The sequence below is a fragment of the Ambystoma mexicanum genome, chromosome 2q (assembly GCF_040938575.1).
Source record: "Ambystoma mexicanum isolate Mex_15411 chromosome 2q, UKY_AmexF1_1, whole genome shotgun sequence".
NCBI classification, from domain to species: domain Eukaryota; kingdom Metazoa; phylum Chordata; class Amphibia; order Caudata; family Ambystomatidae; genus Ambystoma; species Ambystoma mexicanum.
Window position 1 is genome coordinate 543,552,149 of NC_090924.1, and position 24,453 is coordinate 543,576,601.

A 24,453-nucleotide genomic window follows, 5' to 3' on the forward strand; every position below is an offset into this window, starting at 1 on the left:
TTCTCCCCCTCGATCTGCGGCATTATTGTGCTGTTCAGATCGAGGGAGGTGTTGTTGGAAAGGGGACAGGGAATGTCCTGGGCATCCCAGGAACCACCGCTGGGCTTGGGGACGTACAACCCACATGGGAGTCAGCCGTCCCAAGCTAGGGACATCACCCCTGCCCATCTTGGAGCGTTGGCTGGACTGCGTTACAGAATTTCCCCTTGGGGAGGGAAGAGGACCCTGCCAGGGGCTCCCTGGCGTTGCCGCCGTGCTTGCGGACGGTACACCCACATGGGAAACGGATCCCCACGTGTGTCTCCACCAGGGAGTCCCAGCAGTGTGCCAATAACTCTCAGAAGGGAAATGTTGTAACGCACCCCAGCCAGAACTCCAGGACTGTTGAAGGTGATGTCCCTGGCCTTGGACATCCGTTTACCATGTGGGTGTACCATCCCCAAGCACAGCGGCAGCTCCAGGGAGCCTCAGCAGGGTCCCCTTCACTCCTCAGAGGGACATTCTGTAACACAGCACAGCCAGCGCTTCAGGATGGTTGGGTTGATGTCTCTGACCTTGGGCTGCTGTCTCCCATGTGGTTTGACCATCCCAAGCCCAACAGCGTGTGCAAGGAGGCTCTGCGGGGATCACAACCTTTCCCGGAGGGAGAAGCTGTAACGCAACCCAGCCAGAGCTCTAGGGTAGTAGGGGGCCATATCCCTGGCCTTGGGAAGCTGACTCCCATGTGGGTTCAACGTTCCCCCAAGCCCAGCGTTGGTTCCAGGGAGGCCCGGGACATTCCCTGTCCTTTCCCGGAGGGAGAAGCTGTAACGCAGCCCAGCAAGAGCTCCAGGCTGGGCTTGGGGAAGGTAGACCACATGGGTGACGGGTGCCCAAGGCCTGGGACATCACCCCGACCATCCTTGTGCTCTGGCTGGGTTGCGTTACACCTTCTCCCTCTGGGGAGGGACAACCACCAAAGGTCAGGGACATCACCCCCCAGCCATCCTGCAGCTCTGGCTAGGCAGCATTACAGAATTTCCCTCGGGGAATCCCTGGGACTACCGTTGGACTTTTGGACGGTCGACACTTTCTTTTCTGCCTAGGTGCACCCACACATGTGAGGTACAGTTTTCATCCTGACACCAGTGGGAAGGTGGGACATGTGTTGTTGGTGGTGCGTTTCAGTAGTTCCCAGGTGGGAAATGTCTGAAAGTTGTGGTTTTTTTTCAAAACTAGGATTCCTTGATGGAGTTAGGACCGCCTCCATGTGTGGAAAAAACAGGGGCCACAGTTGGCCGAGATAACTCATGTAACAAAAAAATAAAAAGGGATTGAATGGTGACGTACAGAAATCATCAAAAAGGGCCTTGGCACTGGGGGTGGGAGGGAACCCTTGGCAGTTAAGGGGTTAAAGACTGGAACATTTGAGGTGTGTTTGTTCTCTCACTCAATCACTCTCGTGTTCCCTCGGCTCCCAAAGTCCTCTGGCCATCCGACAGGCTTACCTCGGCAGGTAATGTACTTTTTGTGCAGAGGTCGGGATTTGATCGCTCTGCTGCGGTCTGGTTCCCGAGTTGGCTAAGGGGCCCCAGACCCACCCCGGCAGCCGTGTGGTCACTCCACAAGAGGAGATCTTTAGCTTGGGTTCTTTGCTGGTCAAAACAACAGCCGTCAGGCATCTGGCTAGCGATTCCCTCACTCTACACACTTCCTCCAGCTCTGTGGTCTAGCATGGCTCTGCCCCTCCAGGACATCCTCCAGTCAGCGGCTCGCCTCTGAATAGGATTCTCTCTCCAGGATTCCACATTGCTCATGGTTTTATGCATGCCATCACAAACAAAAGGGGTTTGTTGTTTCTCTTTGACTGTGCAGTGCAGGCGGGATCCAGCATTATCTTAAGGCAAAGAAGTCAATGCCAGGAAAATCCAAATTAGAAGTAACAGTCTTTCCGATTCCCATGTAGGCAGAAAATGTACGCTGGACCAGGAGTTCCTTTCTGGAATGGGAGTCCTTGTCCCCGAGTGGGAAGTCTCTCCCAGGGAAGTCTCACCCAGGGACGTCCCACTTACCCAGGCCCCTAGTGAGGGTCTTGATGAGAGGGCTCACCTCCCTAGCCTCATAGGGCGTGGCTCCTCTTTGAGGAGAAGGGACAAATAGTCCATATTCGTCACAGCATGCTAAGGTTAATCAATGGAGTGAAGTGAAAGGAAGGTGTTAACCATTTTAAAAATTCTTTAATTTGTATGTATCAAGTAAATCTTATGATGCAGTCCTCCTAAAAATCTTGACTCGACAACTCACTGACAAAAGGATACTAATATTTTTTTTTTTTAATTTATTTCGGCACCAAGACCATAAAAGCACAAACAACACAAAGCAAATGAAACAGTAACAATTAAAATACACAATGGAATTAAAAGCAATACAGTCTTTAAAAGAAGGCAGATTAGACAAACCATTTACAGAGTACGTTGCTTACTCAGACGGCAAACATTTTTTTTCAAGTGCGATTGAGTTTGGATCGCTGCACTATTTTTGGTGCACAAAACGAATTCCAAAGCCTCCTTAGTACTTCTCAGCTTAGACTTTTTATAGGTTGGGACAAGCCACTTATAGCATAGGCTCTGTACTGCGGACATTTAAACAAGAAGGGTGCAAGATCTTCTGCTCCTTTCCCACAGAGCCTACAAGTAGGCGAATCACCTCTGCCCCAGGAGCTTACCACTGCTGCCAGTGGAAGTATCCCTAACCTCAACTTTAAAAACAATGTTCTAGCTATCTTATTCATCAGTACAAGATGAATGTTTTTCTAAACCGAATGAGTAATTCGCTTTTATACCTACCAGGCCGATCTTTAAAATGTTAGCCTTATAATACTGTTCTTTGTACCTCAGTTTAATACACTCTTTCGTTACCACATATTTGCAGGGTTCAGGGGTGAACAGAGAAGGAAGACCAATATTCCTACAAGTATGACATTAGTATTTCAAATATGTTAAAAGCGGGGTTTTCTTTTTGGAGGGTTTCGCTTTTAAAGGCCAATAGGTTTTAATTATTGAGTTCTACCTAAGCAGTACCTTCACAATTTGACAGATAACCAGTCATCAAAAATAATTTCATAAAACTATTTTGTGCCATCAGCACGGCTGGAATTTAATGAAGTAATGTGTGGTGAGAATGATGTTAAAGATGTAGGACTACAAGAAACCCAGTGTAATTCCCCAGATGGGTATACTATGTGAATGTCCATAAAAGGTGCCTTACACACAGTGAGTGTAAACCCTACTCAAAATTAATTAAGGTCTTATGCACCGCAATGAAAATGAACACGATAATTGCAGCCGGATGTCTTCAAGCTATTTGTGCTGTCAGTCGTTATCATAAATTGGTACCCTGCCAGTGAAAGGGAGTATAGACTTACCGATGAAAGCCTGTATGTTATGCTGTCAGACACAAACACAGCAGGAGTCCATACCCCACGCTCCCCAACTAAAGCAACGCCGGGATGACTTCCCAAAATCTTCACCTTCCTATAGCTGACCCATCAGCAGGCAATTTGCATTTTACCCGTAACTGCCTCTCCTCAGTGGCAATGGAAATAGATATGAGGCTCTTTCCTAGAGCACCTTTTTTTATTTTCCCTCACCGCTTATGAAAGAACACTTGCTCAAAGGTGTTTTATTTCATTAAAAATATGTTTGCATTAGCAATTCGCCGCTTGTCACAGATGCTGAAGGCGATCATGCCCAGAGTGGAGGGCTGCAATGGGCCCACCACGAATTGTATAATTGCCTAAATCATGTGTGGGTGGAGCTCATAAAGGACAGGTCTAGTACATCTGTGTTGTAGCCCATTAAAAGTTAGGTGAACTTAATAGCAACCAAATAAACAAGTTATTCAATTCATATCTGGTGATTGAAAATTAGATTTACACTAGATCTTCTGAGCACCCAATAATGTTTTGAAGAGGGAGTACTCAACTCACTGTTTTTGAAGGTTGGTAACAAATAAATTTTCGATGGCATAAAACAAGTAATTTGCATTGGCAGTGGGGGTTCAGGCCTCAATATATGAGTCATACCAGACCTTTTTTATGCATTCACAGTTTGTAGTTACGACATTGTTTATCTTTCTATGCATATTATTTAACACTAGCTGTGAGCAGAGGGCAGGTGACTTGACAGAAAAGACGTTTGCTCTGAGCTGCGTGCACTGAGCCTGTCAGAAATAAAAACAGCACAGTGAGATCACTAATTGTTTCTTTTGAACGTCTACTGTTTTTTGAGTCTGTAGATGCTAATGCCAGCATAATTGTTTTCCTAGAATGTTAGGGTCCTGTGAGAAATAAGATGGAAAACGTAGTTATCTTTGGGAAGTATTCTTTCTGACAAAGAAATTAGGTGTTTTAGTGAATGCAGGCTTGCATAGCACAAAAGTATTATTCCATGTTCCTGTGTTGTGTGCATTGATCATCAAGATGCAATATGGTGTGGTCATACACTTTAATGCGTAGGAGAACTTTTTCCACTACATTGCTTGAAGCCGGACATCTCTGTGATAACTCTGTTGAGTTCTATGCATTTTCAAGTTTAGTCATGTTTTGGTTGACTGTTGCATCCAATTTAAGCTCTTGCAGAGAGAAATCACTTTTATTCTTACAATTAACTTCCACTAATTATACAAAAGCGTGTAAAATATTAATGTCTCAAAACCTTATCTGAGGCACTGGTTTGTATAGAATGTCTAGTTTAAACATCCCCTAACCTTAACTTTGAGCCAGTGTGGTAAATGGCACTATAAATGGTCAGGGGCAGCAGGGTCTCCTCTCAAGTTTGAGTGACTGCCATTGCAACAATCACAGAGTTCACAGCCTCTTTCAAATCTTCAAGACTACAATTCAAACACTCAAACCCTGATTCTCCAGCATGTGCAATCGCTGTTACAAAACAAACAAAAATGATGGTTACATTTGTAACTGAAATAGAAACACCACAAGACATGTCCCTTTAACTTTAAGTAGCGGTTCATGCAGACCTCCTTCAACTTATAAGCACTGTGATTATTATTGCCGGTGCCCATAATTTACCAACCTCTGAAGTATGCAAGGCCATCAAGCCAGCATTTGGCTGTGGACTCTTTACATGGAAGGGATGCTCAAAATGTTAGCGCTCATCTGTTCCAATGGTGAGATGGTGCTCGTGCTACTACACTCTGTGCTTTATATGTTCATTTTGAGGAAAACCTGTTTTGCTATCACAGTGTGGACTGCTGTTGCATTAAATTTATTTCACACAGTTAAACTTTTTGCATGCGTCTGCTGGATGTTGCATACTTCTTACTTGACACATTTACTCCCTTGAAATTGCATTTACAAAGTAGTACCAGGCGCGGGTCAACCAGAATGCAACATGCTTTGCGATTGGCCCTCGCTGGGGCATTACCCGGCTGGGAATCCCTTGCACGCTGAACGTGCCTTTGGTTCCCGGCGGAGGGTGTGGGGGTCCCTTAGCCAATTAGGAAGCTCGAAACTGGGCAATCCCCGCTCTGAGTCTCCCCATGGCTGGAGGCTGCCTTCGTCCCCTGCCGGGACTCGGGTAAGTTTTTTTTTCCTCCACCCCCCCTCCCCTGCAAACTATCCCCTTCCCTCCCTCCCACCCCCACTTACCTTCTTTTTTCTTATTTTCTCGGTAGCGGACACAATGGGAACAGAGTGTACACAGCGCGCCCGCTCCCGATGGCCGCCATGGAAAGGGAAAACGGACTACGTGTTCACTTTCCCGACGGCATTTTTTTTACTTTTTTTTCTGTTCCGAAGCATGTTTCGGATTAGTAAAAAAAAGCAATTATTTCCCTGGTCTAACGGGCTGGGCTACTAATGGCAATAAGCCCCTCGACGGCGGGCCACTACCGCCCACAGTAATGCCCGCTGGGATTCGTTAAGGCCCTTGCTACACTGAGGCCTGTAACTACGGCCCCGGGGGCATTTACTGGGGCGGTATTGGCCCACCGTCTCGTGGCTTATTGCCACAGTAAACACTCCCACCTCAAAATCTTATCTGGAACGCTGAGAGGAGTAACAATATATTAACTCGAAAGCGGGTATGTTTCTGTTATCCATGTTCTTTGCACCAAGTAATTAATGAAAACTGAAAGATGCATTTGTCCTTGAAAGTTCTCAGACATCTTCACTCCACACAAATTAAATAAGCACACACGTCTTTATCATTAAACTTCCTTATTAATGGTTGCACAACAGCCATCCTTTCAAAGCATGTTTTTTCATAAAGAAAAACCCTTGAAAGCAAGAAAGATTCCTCACCTTCTGAATGGCCCCATTCTCTTCCACCAATGGAGGGAGCGAACTAGTGTTGTTATTTGATGATGGTGGTTCCACATTGTAGCCACGAAAACAGCAGAACAACGAACCAAAGATGCTTCGATGCCTCTGTTTCTTCAAGCTTATATTACATTGGGCGCCTGCAAAGCAACAGAGGAAAGAATTACTTTTGATTTTTATACGTCATTAATATGGCATTGCAGCCCAGGGACTGTGCCCATCGAAATCCAACTTGCTCTCATTAATGCAAGCCCATGCCACAGAAATCCACAACTTAATCTCAGACCTCGAGCTAGACTCTCTAGCCATCACAGAAACATGGCTACATGAAGCATCTGGACCAGCCATATGCAAGTCCCTAACCCCTAGGTACATCATCTTCCGCCAAGATAGACTGACGCACAAAGGCGGAGAGGTGGCCATGATAATCAAAGAAACACTCAAGGCGAGACAAATTAATTCTACAACATCTGAGAACTTTGACGCCCTATAGGTAAAGATCTCCTCACCCAACGACACTGACAATGCACCTGATCTACCGGCCTCCAGGCCCGCTTCTGGACTTCCAAGCCAACCTTCTGCACATCATAGGTAACAACCTCAAACCAAACACTAAAGCCATACTCCTAGGAGATTTTAACCTCGGATTCAAGGACACAAAAGACAAACACAGTAAAGCCTTTGCTAAAGCTCTCCGGGACCTACAGTTCATCCAGAAAGTTGGCTCTGCCACTCACACTAAAGTTTGCATACTAGACTAGTTAGTCGACCACAACTGCAGGGTAGATATCAGTTTGAACACCCCACAGCCATGGACCGATCACCATCCCAATCAACTTCTACATCCCAACAAATGCAGTAACCATGCAAAACCGTTCCATGCCAGCTGCCTAACCAGATATAAAAAAATACTCACTAAAGAAAGAATTAACTCACTCCTAGAAGTCTCAGAATTAGCATCACCCAACTCAAGTAACCCCAAAGAATGGTCATTCTTTACAACACTACTCTTAAAGAGGTGATTGAAACAATTGCCCCATTAGAGAACAAAAAAGCCAAAAAGCTCTTTCACGCCAACTTATGGTTCAACCAAGACTTACACAACCTACAAGTACTCAAACGACAAGCTCTTAACAAATGCAATGCTGCCCCTCTGCTCCCACACGCGGCTCCTACCTAGCTAGTGCTAAACAATATAAAAATGCCAAAGCCAAAGCCGCTGCCTACAACACTAGAATCAACAATGCCCAATCACACTCAAAAGAACTATTCGCCATCTTCAATGAGCTAGTCATAACTCCCACGTCCAAACATCAAACGGTTAAGGACGAGAAATGGTGTAATGACACCCAGAAGGCTATGCTGGACAAAATTGACCTAGTCCAAAAAAAGAAAATCTAAGCTAATTTTGGCAACCTACCCAAGACCTCCCACACAATATGGACTACTCCAAATCCCGAGCCACCTATCCAGCATGACAGCGACCCACCACCGCTATTCACCTTTAGAAAGGTAACTACTCCTGAGGTTCTACTCATTACCCAACAGAATTGAAAAATGCATGTGCTTAATGCCAATCCTTGCTAATGGTAACCAATTCAACAAAATAATGCTGAAAAAAAAAATTAAAAAAAAAGAACTTCACCCCATAGTCCATATCAGCTGCACGAACAAACCAGAAGTTCATGGCTTGACACTCCCTATGTGTCAACAAGCAACAGCAAGACTAAATCACCTAGAAAAATGTATCTCAAATACAGCTGGATTCCAAAAATGTTTAACTCTGTGCCTAAACTGGAACAGTTGTTGGCTTCCAAACATATGCAAATGAAAACAATATCCAGTTTTGGCATCATCAGTTTTGACAAACTTGAACAAACTAAAAAATTTAAAAAACGCACCACACCACATTTCCTTCTTTTCAAAGATATGTATGTATGAAGAGAACAAGGTGTCTCTTGCCCATGCCATTACCATTCACTAGTCACAAGGTCTTGTTGTACTGGCAGCACAGTCTTCAACAAGGTATAAGACATAGTACATTCACAAGCAAATTGCTATGCAAATGTAGCAATCAATCTTTTATTCCAATTCCCACAAATTGTGGACATTATTTACTTAAATGGCTCAGACCAGCTGTGTTTACAAATGCTCATCCTGCACAGAAATGCAACCAACAACCCTGACACGATCTACAGTGTATCAGGATAACACAGGAATTAGACTACTTTGCAGGAATGGTTAAATCCACCATAAATACACAAGAGGATCCACAAGCATTCCTAATATACTTTCTACAAGCTATCTGGTCTTTCCATCTAATGCCATTCCATCGAATTATTTCCATCTATAAACTTTGCATCTAATGCATATTTTTGGGGGTACCCTCCCCCCAAAATAAATAAATAAAAAAATGTATTAGATGCAAAGTTTTTAGATGGAATAAATTTGATGGAAGGGCATTAGATGGAAAGACTATAAACCTTACTACAAGCAGTAGAGAGAAAAAAACATAGCAATAAATGAACTCTTACGAATTTTATACACGTGGAAACATACATGCATTTCTTACAAACATGTTTCATAAGAGCATATGCCGAACGAACAATTTGTTTATATATCTTTGCCAAAAAGTAATTCAATTCCATTTCATCAACTTCTCCAAAATGCAAATCATGGCATATTATGTGTAGTTTGGAATTCAAACAAGTTGTCCAACAGACAAATAGAATCACATGCCCAATATGTTATATTAATGATGTTATGATACAATGCAGATGGCACGAAAAAGAACCATAAACTCACTAACTTCACACAAGCCCAAGTATCTCTTGGCAACAAAACTTTCACAACAGTAAGCATAATACATAATATATCACAACCACTTCAGACCACTATCCTGCATATGTGAAAAAAAGAAGAGGTTGGTTTGAATGCAACAACATTTTCGTTACTCAAAAACACTGGTCATCAGCCAAATGCCTACTTAATAAGCCCAAATGCTGTCATTAACTTACACGTTAAATTCACATTTACAATAATATAGTTAGTATACGCAATAGGTATCCAACTACGTCTAACAAAAACAAAAAAACACAACTATTCCGTAATTGCATCACCCTTAAAAACACATCATCGCCTATTGAATTACTTAATACACCCATTCTACCAATGTACTACCTCTCTATACATACAAAATGTGTCTCCCTTTCATAAATGTAACAGTCTGAAAAGAAATGAAGAAAATGTTGAAGAAAATGTAAATTTGATTAACAGTAAATGTACAAAATCGTTTTTTTCCAATCCAGCTTGGATTCCTCCCGACCCCCCCATGACTCAATGACAACATGTTAATACAACAGTGTATCACACATAAATGCTGTAGAAAACATAGCATATACAATGTTCTACTTACGAGGGTCAAACAAAGTAAATGTGTAAAACCTCAAGTATTTTACATCTTCCATACTATGTTCGACAACTAACTAGATTTTTTTTCAGACAAAGGAACACAGCTATACCCTTCTTACCACATGCAACTAAGCGCACAATCTTAGCCATGGCCAGTAGCCACACTGTTCTACACACTCAACCCAAACTAAACATATTGTCGTCACAATGTCCGTATCCATATTGTTCAAACTTAAGGTATTATTCTAGCGATGGCAAGTATTGTCCCACACATTCAACCCAAAGTACACCTATTGTTGTTAAAATAGCCACAGCCATATTTTAAGTAAACAGTGTCCAGATGGTTGGGGGCATGGCCCGAACAATCTAGCCATTTCCATAGCACAAAAATATCTATTATTACTACTACAGCACAAATATTAGTCACACTCAGTTTCATGACATAACTATAAAATCAAATGTAAACATTGTTTTAACATATCACATAAGACCACCATGTTCAATAGATGTCCAAGGACCCATGAGCATGTCTGTATTGACAGCGGACAGTAAAAAATAACTGCGAACTCTGTAACAACCCAACAGCCATTTTAACATACAATAACTCTTCCATTTTGCGGTTTCTTTTCTCCCCTACCCTCACCAGACACTTTCATCCTCAAAAGAACCCCAAATGTATTTTGCAAAGGGATTTTATACTGCACTGTCCGCAGATGATGGATGTTATTTGCGAAACCAACATGGCATCCGTTTCAAAAGTTGTAATGCACTTCATGTTTTTAATGGACCAATCAGCAACCGCCTATGATGTCCACGAACGTAAGCCGGCACCGCGAGTGGCTCAGGGGCGTCTGTGGACTCTGAACCAGGAAGTGAGTCAACGGACCAGACACAGATCAATAATTTTTTGGGACCTACTTTTTGGGAATTTTTTTAAAATCTACAGGACGGATGAACACCAAATGTTCAAAAGGGCACTTTCAGAAACTAAGCTCCTTGTGCACTTTTTGGGGGGGTTTTATTGGCATTTCAGTTAATACAACAACAACAATTATCAAACTTTCCCATGTACTCTTTCCCCGAAAATCACCCACCCACTCATCTACCCCCAAACCCCCATGCGTATGCCACGTATCACATTAATGTGATCTTTCAACCCATCCCCAACAGGCGGAGCTTGTGCAGGCAGTATGACTCTCTGAAATCCTCCTGGAGGAAGATCAGAACCATTTCCCAGTCACTAGTGAATAGCTTGCTTCCCCTGTATTGAGTACGTAATCCATTCCATGGACACAAAGTTCCAGACTTTGTCCAGCCAATCTTGCTCGTGCAGGGATTCCACCAACTTCCATTTCTGGGCAATAACCAACAGCGCCGCTAGATTCAGGATAGCATGAGCTTTAAGTCTGTCAAGTCTCCTTTCTGTCCTCCAGAAAGGAGACTTGACAGACTTGGCAAACCAAGCAAACACACTTCAGGTCTTCTGTCACTTTGCTTACCAAATATGGACTGCATGTTGCTATTAATTCCCCTCCCAATAATGCCATAGCTTCGGGCATGTCCACCAAATATGTAGCCAGTCCCCCTTATGCCCACATTCCCTCCAACATTCGTCCGATACCTCATGGTGCATCCAGTGTAAATGTGCCGGTGTATAGTGCTATTGTGTCATTATCTTATACCAGAATTCTCTAGTCTGTATTTAGCATGTGAGTTTGGCAATGTTGTGCCAGAGGTGTGCCCATTAATCCTCTGGGATTTCCTCGCTTAGCGAGGACTCCCATTTACGTTTATATGCAAGTGTCTCGTTAGTAGCTCCATCTGACATTTTATATATATACTGGAAAAAAGGTGTGTATCACCCGAGTTTGTGATCAGAAATCGTTCAAACGGGGTAAAGTCTCCAACGGCCACCAACGTTATTGGACGGGGCCATAAGCCAATGCCGAAGTTGAAAATACTGAATTCTATGTGTTTCCAACAGCCCCAGCTCGGTCTTACACTGCACAAACGACTTAATGTCAGGGCCCTGGAACATGCCACGCAGTTTAGTACAGCCCGCCACTGGGGAAAAGACCCACTCATCACATCCGGAGTAAACTGCAGATTATTAAATAGTGGAGTGAATGGCGACGGGAAGGTGGTGTACCGGTTTAGGGTGGGGGGGCACACTATCTCAGGTATCCTCCACTAATTTGGTGATCTCGTACTTGTGTATGTTTTTTCGGACGGTCTGGTTAATGAAGCCACAGCAATTCAGCTAACGGTACCCCAACCAGAGTTTGTTTCATATGCACCCATCACTTATATGGGGCGGTGGCAGACAATTCCCTCACCACCTGGAATTGGGCTGCGCTATAGTATTGGCGGAGGTCAGGGAGACACAGGCCTCCTTTATGGACAGGCCTCTGTGTTTTTAACACTATACAGAGGATCCGTTATTCCACACAAAGGCCGACACTATCCTATTCACTGCTCGGAAGAACGAAGCTGGGACCCTGATTAGGAGCCTGAAATAGGTAAAGGATCCTGGGAAGTATCACCATTTTAACCATATTTATCCACAGTTACAAATCACAGTTCCATGGAGCATCGTTTGGGCCTCTCATCGAACAGCAAGGCAGAGATGTGGAACCTAAAAGGTCAAAACTGGGACAGTAGCAGTGTAGTGAGAGGAGAGTATAGATTGGAGATAGAGGGAGAGAAGAGGGTGCGGGTAGTCGATGGAAGGAGGAAGCAGTAAAGTAGGAAGAAGAGACAGGAGACAGAGAGAAGATCAGGGAGCAGACTACAAGGGAGTGAGAGAGGAGGACAGGTGGAGCTTTGGCAATTGCACAACACCCATTCAATTGTAAGGACTATTGTTGCTTTGTGGGAACCCTGAATAAGATCCACCAAGGAATTCCCAGGGGGAGATGGCTAGATAAGACATTTGCCTTTAGGCCATGGCACATAGGCAGTTAGCTTTACATTGTTAACCCATACTATCTCTACGGACTACCTTGGAACATAGGGAAGCCTGGGCTAGGGAGGGAAACGCCCATGGGAGACAAAGGAGAGGGACAACCCTTAGAAAGCCCCCTCACTAAAAATCTTAATTAAACCCCTTGAACATATTTCGAGAGTTGGTGCGTGCTTGGGGGCATCTGTGACCACGAAAGCACATTAACAAGGGTTCACAAACCTCCTGGCATGCAGGCATGCATGCACTCACATACATAGATATAAACGGCTTTTTTCTACTTATAGCTGCTCATCACCACCACAGTTGCAGTGTGTTAAGAATCAGCAGAAAGAGTTCACTGGGTTAGGCATGTGAAGGTAAAAAAACAATAACGGTCTTCATTTCCCGCAATGGATTCAGCAAAAGAGTGTATTACAGTTAGTCTTGAAAGACAGTGCACAGCATCCTAACATTAACCATTCCAAACCCACTAACCTGCTCCACTCTCCAAGTCCACTCCTCAAATTCGCTACAGATGCTCGATCCCAAGACATCGAAAGGCACTTACTGAGCCTTCCGGCACGCTAGTCCTGCCTTCCATAGGACAATGGAGGTATTTGACTCAAGGGACTAGTCCACTCTTTATGTCCATGAGCCTTACGTGGTGGACATCTTCTGGGTGAATTATGGCAGTACATATGTACTTCCGGTCGCAGCCTTCTCCTCAGGTAAGAACGGGAGAACCTCCACCCCCATTACAGCTTCCAGTGCCAATGACCAGTCCATTGGTCGATCCGGCTGAGACCAGTGTAATTCATTGGCACAAAACCTGTGGCATTGCCCCCGTCACCCAAGGCAAGCCAAATGGTCTTAGTAAACGGATTAAGCGCAAATCTGGGTAATGGTGCCAATAATGCGGGGGGAAACCTAACCAATGCCCGCTAAGACTATGTTTTAAGGAAAATCAAAATACTAGGGTTAGGAGTAGAAGTGTGATGTCATAATGAGCACAAAAAAAGATCTTCATTTTATTCTACTCGAGAAATGTCCCAATCCACCCTTTCATTTCATAGTTTTCCCATCCCCATGATCGGCATACCCTTTTATTATGTACTTTACTACTCAACTGGTGGTTGCATGCATACACAGTCGTGGTAGCTATGAGGGTGTTCTGGAGTCGCAGCGGAATACTGCCGATGTTCTCGTCTCATCCCTTTGATGACATACCTTGGTCAACTGTGATCTGTGATGCAACTGCATGTCAAGGGCTGCGCACCAGAGCTGCCGGCAAACGCAAAGATCACTCTGCAGCACGGCCAGTCTTCACAAAACAATCGATTTAAAACAGATCGGAGTAATAATTGTTAAAAATGTGAATATGTGTTCAAATGGCAGAAATTCACATAGAAAAGAACACATGCATTTCCGATGCATGCCCCACTAAGTGATGCCAGGCCTGACAGTTTTTAGGTTTCCAGCACCTTGTAAAGCTCTGGGTTCCCAGTGATAACTCTGACATCAGTTGATGTTCTAGTTGTTTGTTCCTTTATTGAAGTTCCAGTACATCTTTTAGGTTTATCTTGTCAAGTTCATCAGAGCCTAAGACAACATACACCGGCATCCTCGTAGGCTACTTATCTCCAACTGACACACTCAGAACTCTCAACAATACCTCAACATTCTCACAGGCAGCATTCTACATCAGTCATCCAACTTCCACTCATACTTACAAAAGCAGCAAGGAAAGCAAATCACCACATATCTTCCCTCTGTAAGCTTGCAAACCGTTTCTATCCACTAATAGCTGTCTCACGTTGGCTAGGGCTCTTATACAAACTAAACTAGATTATTGCAATAGCCTCTACCTAGGTGCCAATCAATCTATAATCAATAAGCTTCAGGTTCTCCAAAACAATGCGCTACGAGCAGCACTAAACATTCCTAGACGGGAACACATATCTGACACTAGAATATCTTGCAAATGGCTCTCCAGTCAACAATAAATGGACAAAAACTCTCTGCCTGACCTACAAAGCCCTCAGCCACCTAGCCCCCCCACCTTACTTCCAAATTCACCATGAAACAGGCCATCAGAACCACTAGATCCTCCAACACTCTTTGCCTCACTGTGCCCAGATGTACTTCTAAAAGAGCTGGCGGTTCTAGTTTCACAGTCCTCACCTCTTTGGAATGCCCTGCCCTTGAACATTAAATCGACCAAATCCTTCCAGTTATTCAGGAAACATGTAATTGGGTGGTTACTAACTAAAAACCGACCTTAAGCTAGACCATGCCGTCTACATACTGTATATATTGTACATGCCACACCTATGCCTAACTGCAAGTTTTAACCACCTCTGTCTGTATATTATTTTACACAACTTTACTAATGTACTTCTGCAATTTTTATGTATTGTGCCTTGTAACCTGTCCTAAGCGCCCTTTTACTCCCGGGTCTGGAGCGCTATACAAATATAATAAACAAACAAACCAAACAAACTACACCTACCAAAACAAGGTCACACTCAACACTCACAACACACACACACACACACACACACACACACACTCCATCCCCTGTGCGTGCATCACAACCAAAAACTACAATCACCACAACTGTACACCCTGAAACCATTCCACAAAATAGTGATACCAATCTCACACCACAATGCCCTTCTCCTTTCTACAAAGTGGAGCAGGAACATCAAACATTGAAAATTGCACCACTACAAATGGACACTGCCTCAAGCACCACACCGTCTCTAAAGAACTACACAACTTGCACCACCAACCCAACTTCTCATCCACTACTCCCCTCACAGCCAACCAAACACACAACTCCAAGCTGTGTACCCACACATTCACGAGAACCAGGCTGGACATTCCAAACACCCGAGCGAACAACACACAACAAAAGGAACACCTACGATGCAATGTCGCCACCCCCTATCCATCAGCTGTGTTCCCTGAAACCACACTAGCTAACAGAACTGTTGTGAGGAAGATCATCTTTAGACACACCACTCACCAAATGCCTATAGCACACAGGCAAACCAACGCACATCACATCCACACCCTACTTAACATTTGTACAAAACCCAGTTAACTTCTCAGTTCTCCAGCTAAAACGAAAGTCCCACCTGCAAAGCAAAACATTAGTGTGGCAAAACTTAAATGCATTTATGACTCCTTTTAGCATAACCTTGACCAGTCCACACTACTTTTGTTTACAAAGAGTACATCTGTGGGAAAAAAAACATTACTAATACTCTTAGCATCAAGTTCATAGATATGAACTGCACATTTCCCATACATTTCAAACAAAAAGTCCACCTGTGGAGAGAAAATGTTAAACATAACAGTTTAAATGAGACCAAATTGTCCTAAAACAAATGCGCAAAAACTACCATCTCAGCCATAATTAATAAACAGATATTTCCTAAAACGAAGGCCAGGACAACCTAAGCCACAACACTGTCACCTCCTACCAAGCACACATGGGTTGCACTCTCACAGCTTTAAATAAAACATTTCTGTTTCTGCCCCTGCTGCCAACCCCCTTTTTCCACACACAAAGTACCTTCGGGGACCCTGCCCCTCTTCCAACTGGCCACTGGACCAGCATCTAACATCCGGCCAAGAATATATTGCAACCTCTCGCCTACCCCCATGTTTGCAGGAAACACAGAAGGTGCCACCTCTTCATGCATTTCAATGCGACAATCTACACCGCCGCCTAACGCCTTCCCCCTTTTTCTTTTCTTCTCTTGTCAGCTGCATTTAAAGGCAGAACCGTGCCAAACGTGGACATGGCCCCTTCCTGCTACTACGCAAAATTGATTCCTTGAATGCCATCCTCTCCTTCATGTCAAGAAATTCTTGTCACAAAAGTACATAGATACCAACGTCCATACATCAATCACTGCGCCGCCTAACGCTGCAAGGATCTTTACTTTGACACCTCCAAGCTCATTAAGTTTCGTCCGCAACAACCGTTGGGACAATGTGCTGACGCACCTTTACCCCAGCCGAACATTCCACTCCATCGGCAGCTCCCAGGCTCTCCCATGTGACATCCTCACTTCCAGCAAGACTTCATGAAGAACGGACCTCTGCACTCCTACCAACACTGCAGCCCTCACCAAACATTTGCTGTGCACCAACATAGCTGCAGCTCTCTCAGCCCCAAACGCTTCCTAGGGCAACGTGCGTGGCATCCCTCCCTATACTGCTTCACATCACATCAGCTCAACATGTGGCCAACGCCTAGACACCCATAAAACCGCAACTGCCCACAGGACCGCAACTGCTAACTGGGACTGTCCTTTCCTCTTAGTCACAGCTGCACGACGTAATGCATGTGCACCTATGAAGGACACCCGAATCATCACAGGTCTCCACAGCCCTCGCTTCACAGGTGCACACACAGGTAAGTCAAAACAGACCCTGTGATAACTCTTGTAATGCTGCTAGAACTTCTGCACCTCTGCAGCAAGTTCAGAAATATGAGCCCTCAGCCCCCTTCTAAGCACAGCACAGCAATGCCTCAAGATTCTTTAAGTCACTGCAATGGCTCCAAACAGCTCCAAGCCTCTTAAATATTGCTGCAGGCTCTAAGCCTCTTCAAATTCTTCAGTGGGCTCCAACTCCTCACGGCTCACTCAATGGCTCAATGGCTCCAAGCCCCCCTCCAAGCCCCCCTTCCGCCAGCAATGGCTTCCAACTTTATAAGGCGCAGCTGAGGCTCCAAGCCCCTTCAGGTGCTGCTGCCATGGGCTCCAAGCCCCTCCATGCCGCAGATTTGGGTTCCAAACCCCTTCAATACAGTCAATGGGCACTTAGCCCTGCCTAAGTTCCTTTGGCAGTCTCTTGGCCTTCACTGTGCTTATCCTGTCTAACTGCTGGAAGGCCAGCTGGCCCCTGGCCCTGGTGCTTCTCCTTATCTCCTGCGCCTATGGCTCCTACACTGGGGCCCTCTGTCACAAAGCGCTCGTCCTACCCAAGAGGATCTTCTTTGGTTGGAGGGCGGTGCATGTGCCCTCAGTGCTGTCCCCCCAGCACATCCAGCATCCTCATTGCCATTGTAAATCTCTGGGTTCTCAGTGATGACTGACATCAGTTGATGTTCTATTGAAGTTCCAGTACATCTTTTAGGTTTATCTTGTCAAGTTCATCAGAGTCGAAGACAAAATACACAGCATCCTCTCAGGTAGGCTACATATCTCCAACTGACTCACTCAGAACTCTCAACCATACAACAACATTCTCACAGGCAGCATTCTACATCACTCATCCAACATTCCACTCATTCAAAAGCAACAAGGAAACCAAATCACTACACACCTCTTCTCTCACTTTTCTCTTCAGTAATCGATCTGGCAAATATGGTGGCACTTTCCACCAAGAAAATGCGTTGTAAGCTGCTTTATCCGATGCATCTAAACTTCAGGCAATGTAAAATCCAAGTTAAAATGACACAATTCCATTGTTTACGATATTCTTAGCAAGCTCTAATCTTCGTTTCCTCATCCAAGCAATTGAGATTAGCATTCCTTCCAAAACGAAATCAGTTCTATTACCAAACATAAACATACCAAGATTACACATGAGCTACAGTTAGTTGCATTATTGTTGTACTAGTTTGAAAGACTGTGTACACGGGCCAAAGTAGGTAACGAAAGAAACTTCCAGTGTTAATATATTATGTAGTATATCTCAATGTAATCCTAAAGCAGCAGCTCCCTCTTGCGGTGACAACAGGAGCAGCAGGCCGTCTCTAATGCGGATGACTGCATCAGACAAACATATATACCTGGGCTTTTATTATATAGGATTGCCAGCTTCACATTCTTGATAATATAATTGTATCATCTTTAATTGATCAGATGCATACAAAAACACTAATTGGGTAAAAACGAATGTCGCAATGAAAAATATAATGCAAAGAACTGCTCAACAATTGCGTTTCTAAAACTACAAGCACATTTTCTTGAATATTTAAGTAGTAGGTGGATAACATGAATGTGGTGTCATAAAATTGGCAGACTACGTTTTACAGCATTAGCACTCAACTAACTTTTCATACGATGGGTCCATAGATGGGTAGATGGGTTCTGCAACGTTTGTCTGTCCAGATGTTTTGGACTGCAACCCGCATCCACCCTAGCCAGAAAATTCAATGGTGAGAGACCTTAGGAGGTGTAGTCCAAAACATCTAGAGAGTCACAAGTTGCAGACCCCTGGTCTATAGGGCAATCTCAAGCAGTGCAACTTTAACCTGAATATGGGTGCAGGAAAGGTTTTGTCTATTCTTTGGTGTGGTCAAGAGGAGTCCAACCAAGTACTGACATACACTGTTAGAACTTGGTTGAGAATGTACCTAGTCATTCATCAACGAGAATATAAAAATTCCCAAATACACATCATACAGGGAGTCCCTTAGTTGCAGAACAAGAAAGGTGCTATTAAAGAAAAACAAAAAAAGAAAAAAAGAAGGATACCTTTCGGTGACAATTCAGCCTAAAAGCAATCCCAGTCACTATAATCCAGGATGTTTTATGAAGTGGCAGATGTCCTTACTTACATTTTTTGACCCTTCCATCTTTGGTCCAATATTTTCTGTTACAGACATTGGTCGAGACAATCCAAAATAATAAATATATTTTGGACACCAAATCCTCCATTTTGAAAAACTAAAAAACAAGAAGTACTTTAACGAAAATGTGCTCCCATAACTCATGATGAAGAGATGGGCATCCATGTCACCACTCATTCTGAGTATTAGAACATTGTTTACCTTATGTCCTAACCTTGATAGAGTTTTGGGCATGCAATTTTGAGACTAATCAGTTTTGTGTATGCATACTCAAATAGACCGGAGTACACACGCGCTATTGTAGGGATTGACAATACCGCTACTCACACTGTGCTGTCATTTTATTATTGACATAACATTGTTAAATTGTTATGATCCTCAGTTATAGTATGTGGCGCCACAAATAATGAATCCTTGTCTGTACCGAACACACTATTACTTGCAACAGTATTTCTTGCAACTAACAGCACTAGCGCATACAAGATTATGGTTAATTTTGAACCGGATATCGATGCGCAATGTAAATTACACCACCAACAGCAGGTTTTGATAATGTCTGTAGCCTAGAAAAGCCAGATTGCCTTGACTCTCAACAACTGCCAGGAGCAACTGCCAAACATCCAGGCATGTGGGAGTGCAATGTGTCTAAATTAACATTAGGACACATATATAAGATATTTAAGCCAGAATTGGTTACATATAAAACAGACAAATGGTTAGCACTTACTTCATGTGAAAGCTAGATTTTCACATATGGCTTACTTAGTGAGGCCGGTTGCCATGAGCTGCTTTTAGCGCCTACTCAACAAATCCTTTTTTCAATCCCTGCAACAGTGTTACCCAACTTTCAAGTAGTCTTTTTTCTTGTAGACAATTGCATATTGATAAAGTGAAATGTATGCGTAACTACTGGAGGGTACTGAGGGATGGAATCATGAACCATCATATTATAAAGGCGGAGGAAATGCAGCCATATTTGTTGGCACACACACGTTTATGCTGGCATGGAAGGCAGGCCTATGCTCTCTGAGAAGCGGAGGAACCTTAAATCAGTGTTGCTAGAACGTAGAAAGCCCATAAAGCGTTGTGGAGACAGAATAGTAGGATATAGCATGTGACACGTAGGATAGAGCACGATATTGATATCGAGCTGAACAGGGATGTGGAAGCAGGGAAATTATAATACATTAAAATTAGGCAAGGATTTAGGAGAGACAGCAGAAGATGGTACAATGTTGTTACATTTACAAGGTTAAGAGAACCACCATCATGCTTTGTTAATGTATTACTCCTTATTTGTTAGCAGAATATAATAACTATTTAAAAAGGTACTGCCTAACACAATTCAGACATGGATACTGTGTCTAAAGTTTGCTTTGCGTTGCATTGTACATAAACGGACTCATAACTGTTACAACCCAAAATAGTAACGTGTACTTCGACAATAAATACTTTTTTTAAAAAGAACAAATAATTACAGTCCTGCAGTCATACAGGTACGAAAATGTACTGTTAAATACCAAACTATGTAAAATAGTCCAAAGATGAGGACTTCATCTTATGGTCTCTCTTGCATGAAGAAAAATAACGAATATATCAACGTCTGGGGGAAACAAAGAAAATGGTCAAGGAAGGTAATCTTGCAGCATTTTGTTTAAGATATTGTAGTGCACTTTGCATTAGGAATGCCATGAAGCATTAACTTTAAAATAAATGACGACTGTTACTGATGCATGGAGAGGTAAAATATTGAACACTTCCGTAAATGAAAAAAAAATGTTTTTCACAATGAAGACTGCTGCTCTCGAGAGATAATGAAAAGCTGTGGCTATTACAGGTGTGTGACTGCTTAAAATCACACTTTGGGACCACTATGAATATTATGACAGGGACATAAAACATAATAAAAATGATTTTGATACTAAGACCAAGTGCAACAAAAAAAATGTACAGCAACAGGAAAAGTATTCCCAAAAATAACAAAGCCCCACTCACTAAGACAAACACGTCAAAGTAATGCAACAATTCACTGCCATGCTGGCACCTCAAAAACGTGAAATAACCCAAAAACCAACTGATTAATTAAATCCCACAACCACAATACATATTCTCAAAGACTTCTAAATTGGCTGGATGATCGATCCCGCCATCACCATTCATCTTGTGTCTTACTTTTCTTTGCCAAATTATGCAGCTACAACGCCACACGCAAAACGCTGCAAAGGAAAAAGAAGAAGGAAAAAAAAACACACAGGTTTCCTAGTTAATCGCTGCCCGGCAGAAACTTCAAGTAATTGCCTGATGATCAAAAAAGTAGGTTTTGGTGAAGTTGGTGTCCCTGTAATAAAATGTATATAGGGATGACCAAACGTAAAATTAAGGTAAGGATTTCAGAACACAACAGCTGCATTAAAAACAAGGTGTCCACAGCTCCAATGGTCAATCATTTTGTTATGATGGACAATGGAGAGAACGATCTCAGATGGACCGTGCTTTTACATGTTGCTCCAGCCTTAGATGGCGAATCAGTTGTTAAAAAACTACAACTAAAAGAAACTTGGCTCATCTTTCTTTGTAATACAATGGAGACAGGCCTCAATGAGGCTATTGATTGGAACATTACAGGATGAAGTTATTTGAGTGTTAATTTTTCGTTTTACCATTACTTTCGAGTTAAGAGAGTGAATCATGTTTTGGTCTAACAATACACTGTATTCATAATACGGGCATGCAACTGTGTATCCAGCTCAAATACGATCTAAAATAATGTTTATAGGATATGCATGCCTATTGGTGCGCTCCCGGACCGCATTGTATAAATAATTAATTTCAGAGAGGGGCATTTTTCAGAGGCGTTACGTAACTCGTACCCGTAATAAGGTGCAGCTGTAGAGCACGTTCCATGGCTTTAAAGGAAGCGCACGTAGAATATGTGGTGATCAGGTTACCAGAGACGCAATCCGCGCTAGGAGGAATCATACGTCATTTGGACTTGACGCGAGTAAGTAGCAAGTTCGTATCGAGAGCCCGAAGTAATACATGGCGCCTATTGGGTTGAAACCTTGAAGTTTCTAATAGCCTTCCGTTTATATGCTGGGTACGCGAGTTGTTATTATATTGCGTTATAGAACTAAGCGGCTTTTAATACCCGATTTGTATTTACAGATTGGTAGTGCGAGCAAGATACTCGCACCGCCAGTAATTCATATTGACAGAACACGCACACGGTGTGTAACCTATGGGAATGTTGGACCTTGCATGAGAAGATCGTCGCAGCAGGTGGAAGGTGATCGCTCTCCAAAGGTAAAACGCACGTTCTTAGAGAACTGTTTCGTTTATAAGGTTGCACTATGGAGAGTTTTGGTCCTAACAATTATGACATGGTGACCATGGTCTTAACGTTCTATTTTAGTTTTGTATATTCCGACTAGTGAAATCAATAGCTTAGAGTCAGAACGCAGTAATCTGAAAGTAGGGGTTCATGAGTTACAGTGGTCACCGTTAGCCGAGTTGTTGGATATAAGGTTTTTTTTTTTTCTTCGGTTTTAGCAGAACTGAGGTATCTAACGCTGAGACAATATGTACTAATGTTCATGAGTAACCAGTCAGGAGAGCTAAAAGAGAATCTTCGGTTTGACGAATTTTAATGTGACTCGTAGGGTTGTTTCCCCCCACCAATCGGTGCGTTTGTATTTTTTTCAGATTTTTTTTGTCTACAAAGAAGACAAGTCTGCCTACCCGTTTAAAAGCATTAATGTTGAATGCAAATGTGGTAAGCCATTAGTAGGGTACTTTTTGCTCCTCCTTGAATATGGGCTTAGTGTAATAATGCACAGCTTAATTGATGGCTGTTTTTCTATGTTGTTTCCCTCCCTAGGGTATATGTGGTACACCAGGAAGAAGCAAGAATTTTATTTGGGTGCTGAATGTGTTATGACCAGTGTTTGTTAGATAAATTGCCTTTTTCTTGCCCCTGAAGAAGTTCTTTCATATTTCCAACTAGAGATAAAGAACGAAACATGTTGGGTTTTTAAAGATGTTGTACAAATAGACAACACTCAATAAAGAAGTATTTAGTTGATTAGAACCACATGTTAATACGCATGAGGATCCATTTAACAAGGGCATAAGATGTCACAAGAGAGTATCCTATAGATAGGGACTGTCTTGTTTTAATTAGGAGCGTTTATTCCTACACTGGGTTTCTTATATGTAGTAGAAGCAACCTGTTTTTGAGCACAGATGGTTGCAGTATAGGATTTTATTCTTTTATTTTTAAAGGTGAAAATTTACGAGTATTGATTTAATTGCCATTGAAAATGAAATCAATTGTGTGTTTATTAGATAGGTGCTATGCACCAAGTTTTAATTAGCATATGAATATGTTATGAAATGTCAAATTTAATAAAGTATTAGAAATGTATGTACTACTTGAAAGCATAACTGGTTTGTTTGCTAAGGTAATCAAATGAGTGGTGTGCATCGTCCTTAGGGAGGGACAACATGGAAGCCATGAGATTCTTTAGTTTTGAAACTGTCATAAGCCGTGCTATGGGGATGAATCTCAGGGCCTTATAAAAATTTTCCCCAGAGTCTTTTTTGTGTTATTTCTGGTTATTGCAAAGGAAAAATGTATCTTTTGTGTGGAAATGCATTCTGTTCAATATCCTTGCACATTGAGGATTACACAGAGACCCATAATTAGCTGATGGAATTTTAGCATTCAGAATTTGGATGCAAATTCTTCACTACCTTTTTGTTCAGTAAAATCAATTTACGACCACCCCGTCCCCCAACACCACCACCACAGTGTGCGGTTTAATACTATAAATACATTCAACCTCAACAAAGATGCTCCAATCAACACTGCCTACAGTAAATAGACCACGAGTTTGCTTTGAAATTAGGACAGAGCAGACAGGTACTTCAAATGAAATACACCTCTGTGAGCACAGCCAAAACCATAAAAATTTCAGCCAAATTCATGATTCATCGAATTTCAATTCAGCCCAACAATCAGTGTGTATGCATTTTGCAATGATCTTTTTGAGATGGTGTGGTCACAATCAGCCCACATTGGTTGCCTAAAATAAGACCACTGCTAAAGGAATAATCCAGTTAAAACCATAGTTATGAAAAGGGGCCCACGAGCACTTTCCCAGGCTAGTTGTACCTGCAATTGTG

At 42.8% G+C, this 24,453-nt stretch overlaps 1 protein-coding gene across 3 annotated transcripts in view; it reads right to left on the reverse strand.

The window, feature by feature from the left end:
* Nucleotides 1-24,453, reverse strand: part of CTDSPL (CTD small phosphatase like) — a 404,110-nt gene that overhangs the window by 377,100 nt on the left and 2,557 nt on the right. For all 3 annotated transcript variants that reach the window (XM_069647693.1, XM_069647692.1, XM_069647694.1), the window contains exon 2: nt 6,302-6,459. In XM_069647693.1, the coding sequence (XP_069503794.1) occupies nt 6,302-6,459 (158 nt within the window). The remainder of the gene's footprint in view (nt 1-6,301; nt 6,460-24,453) is intronic.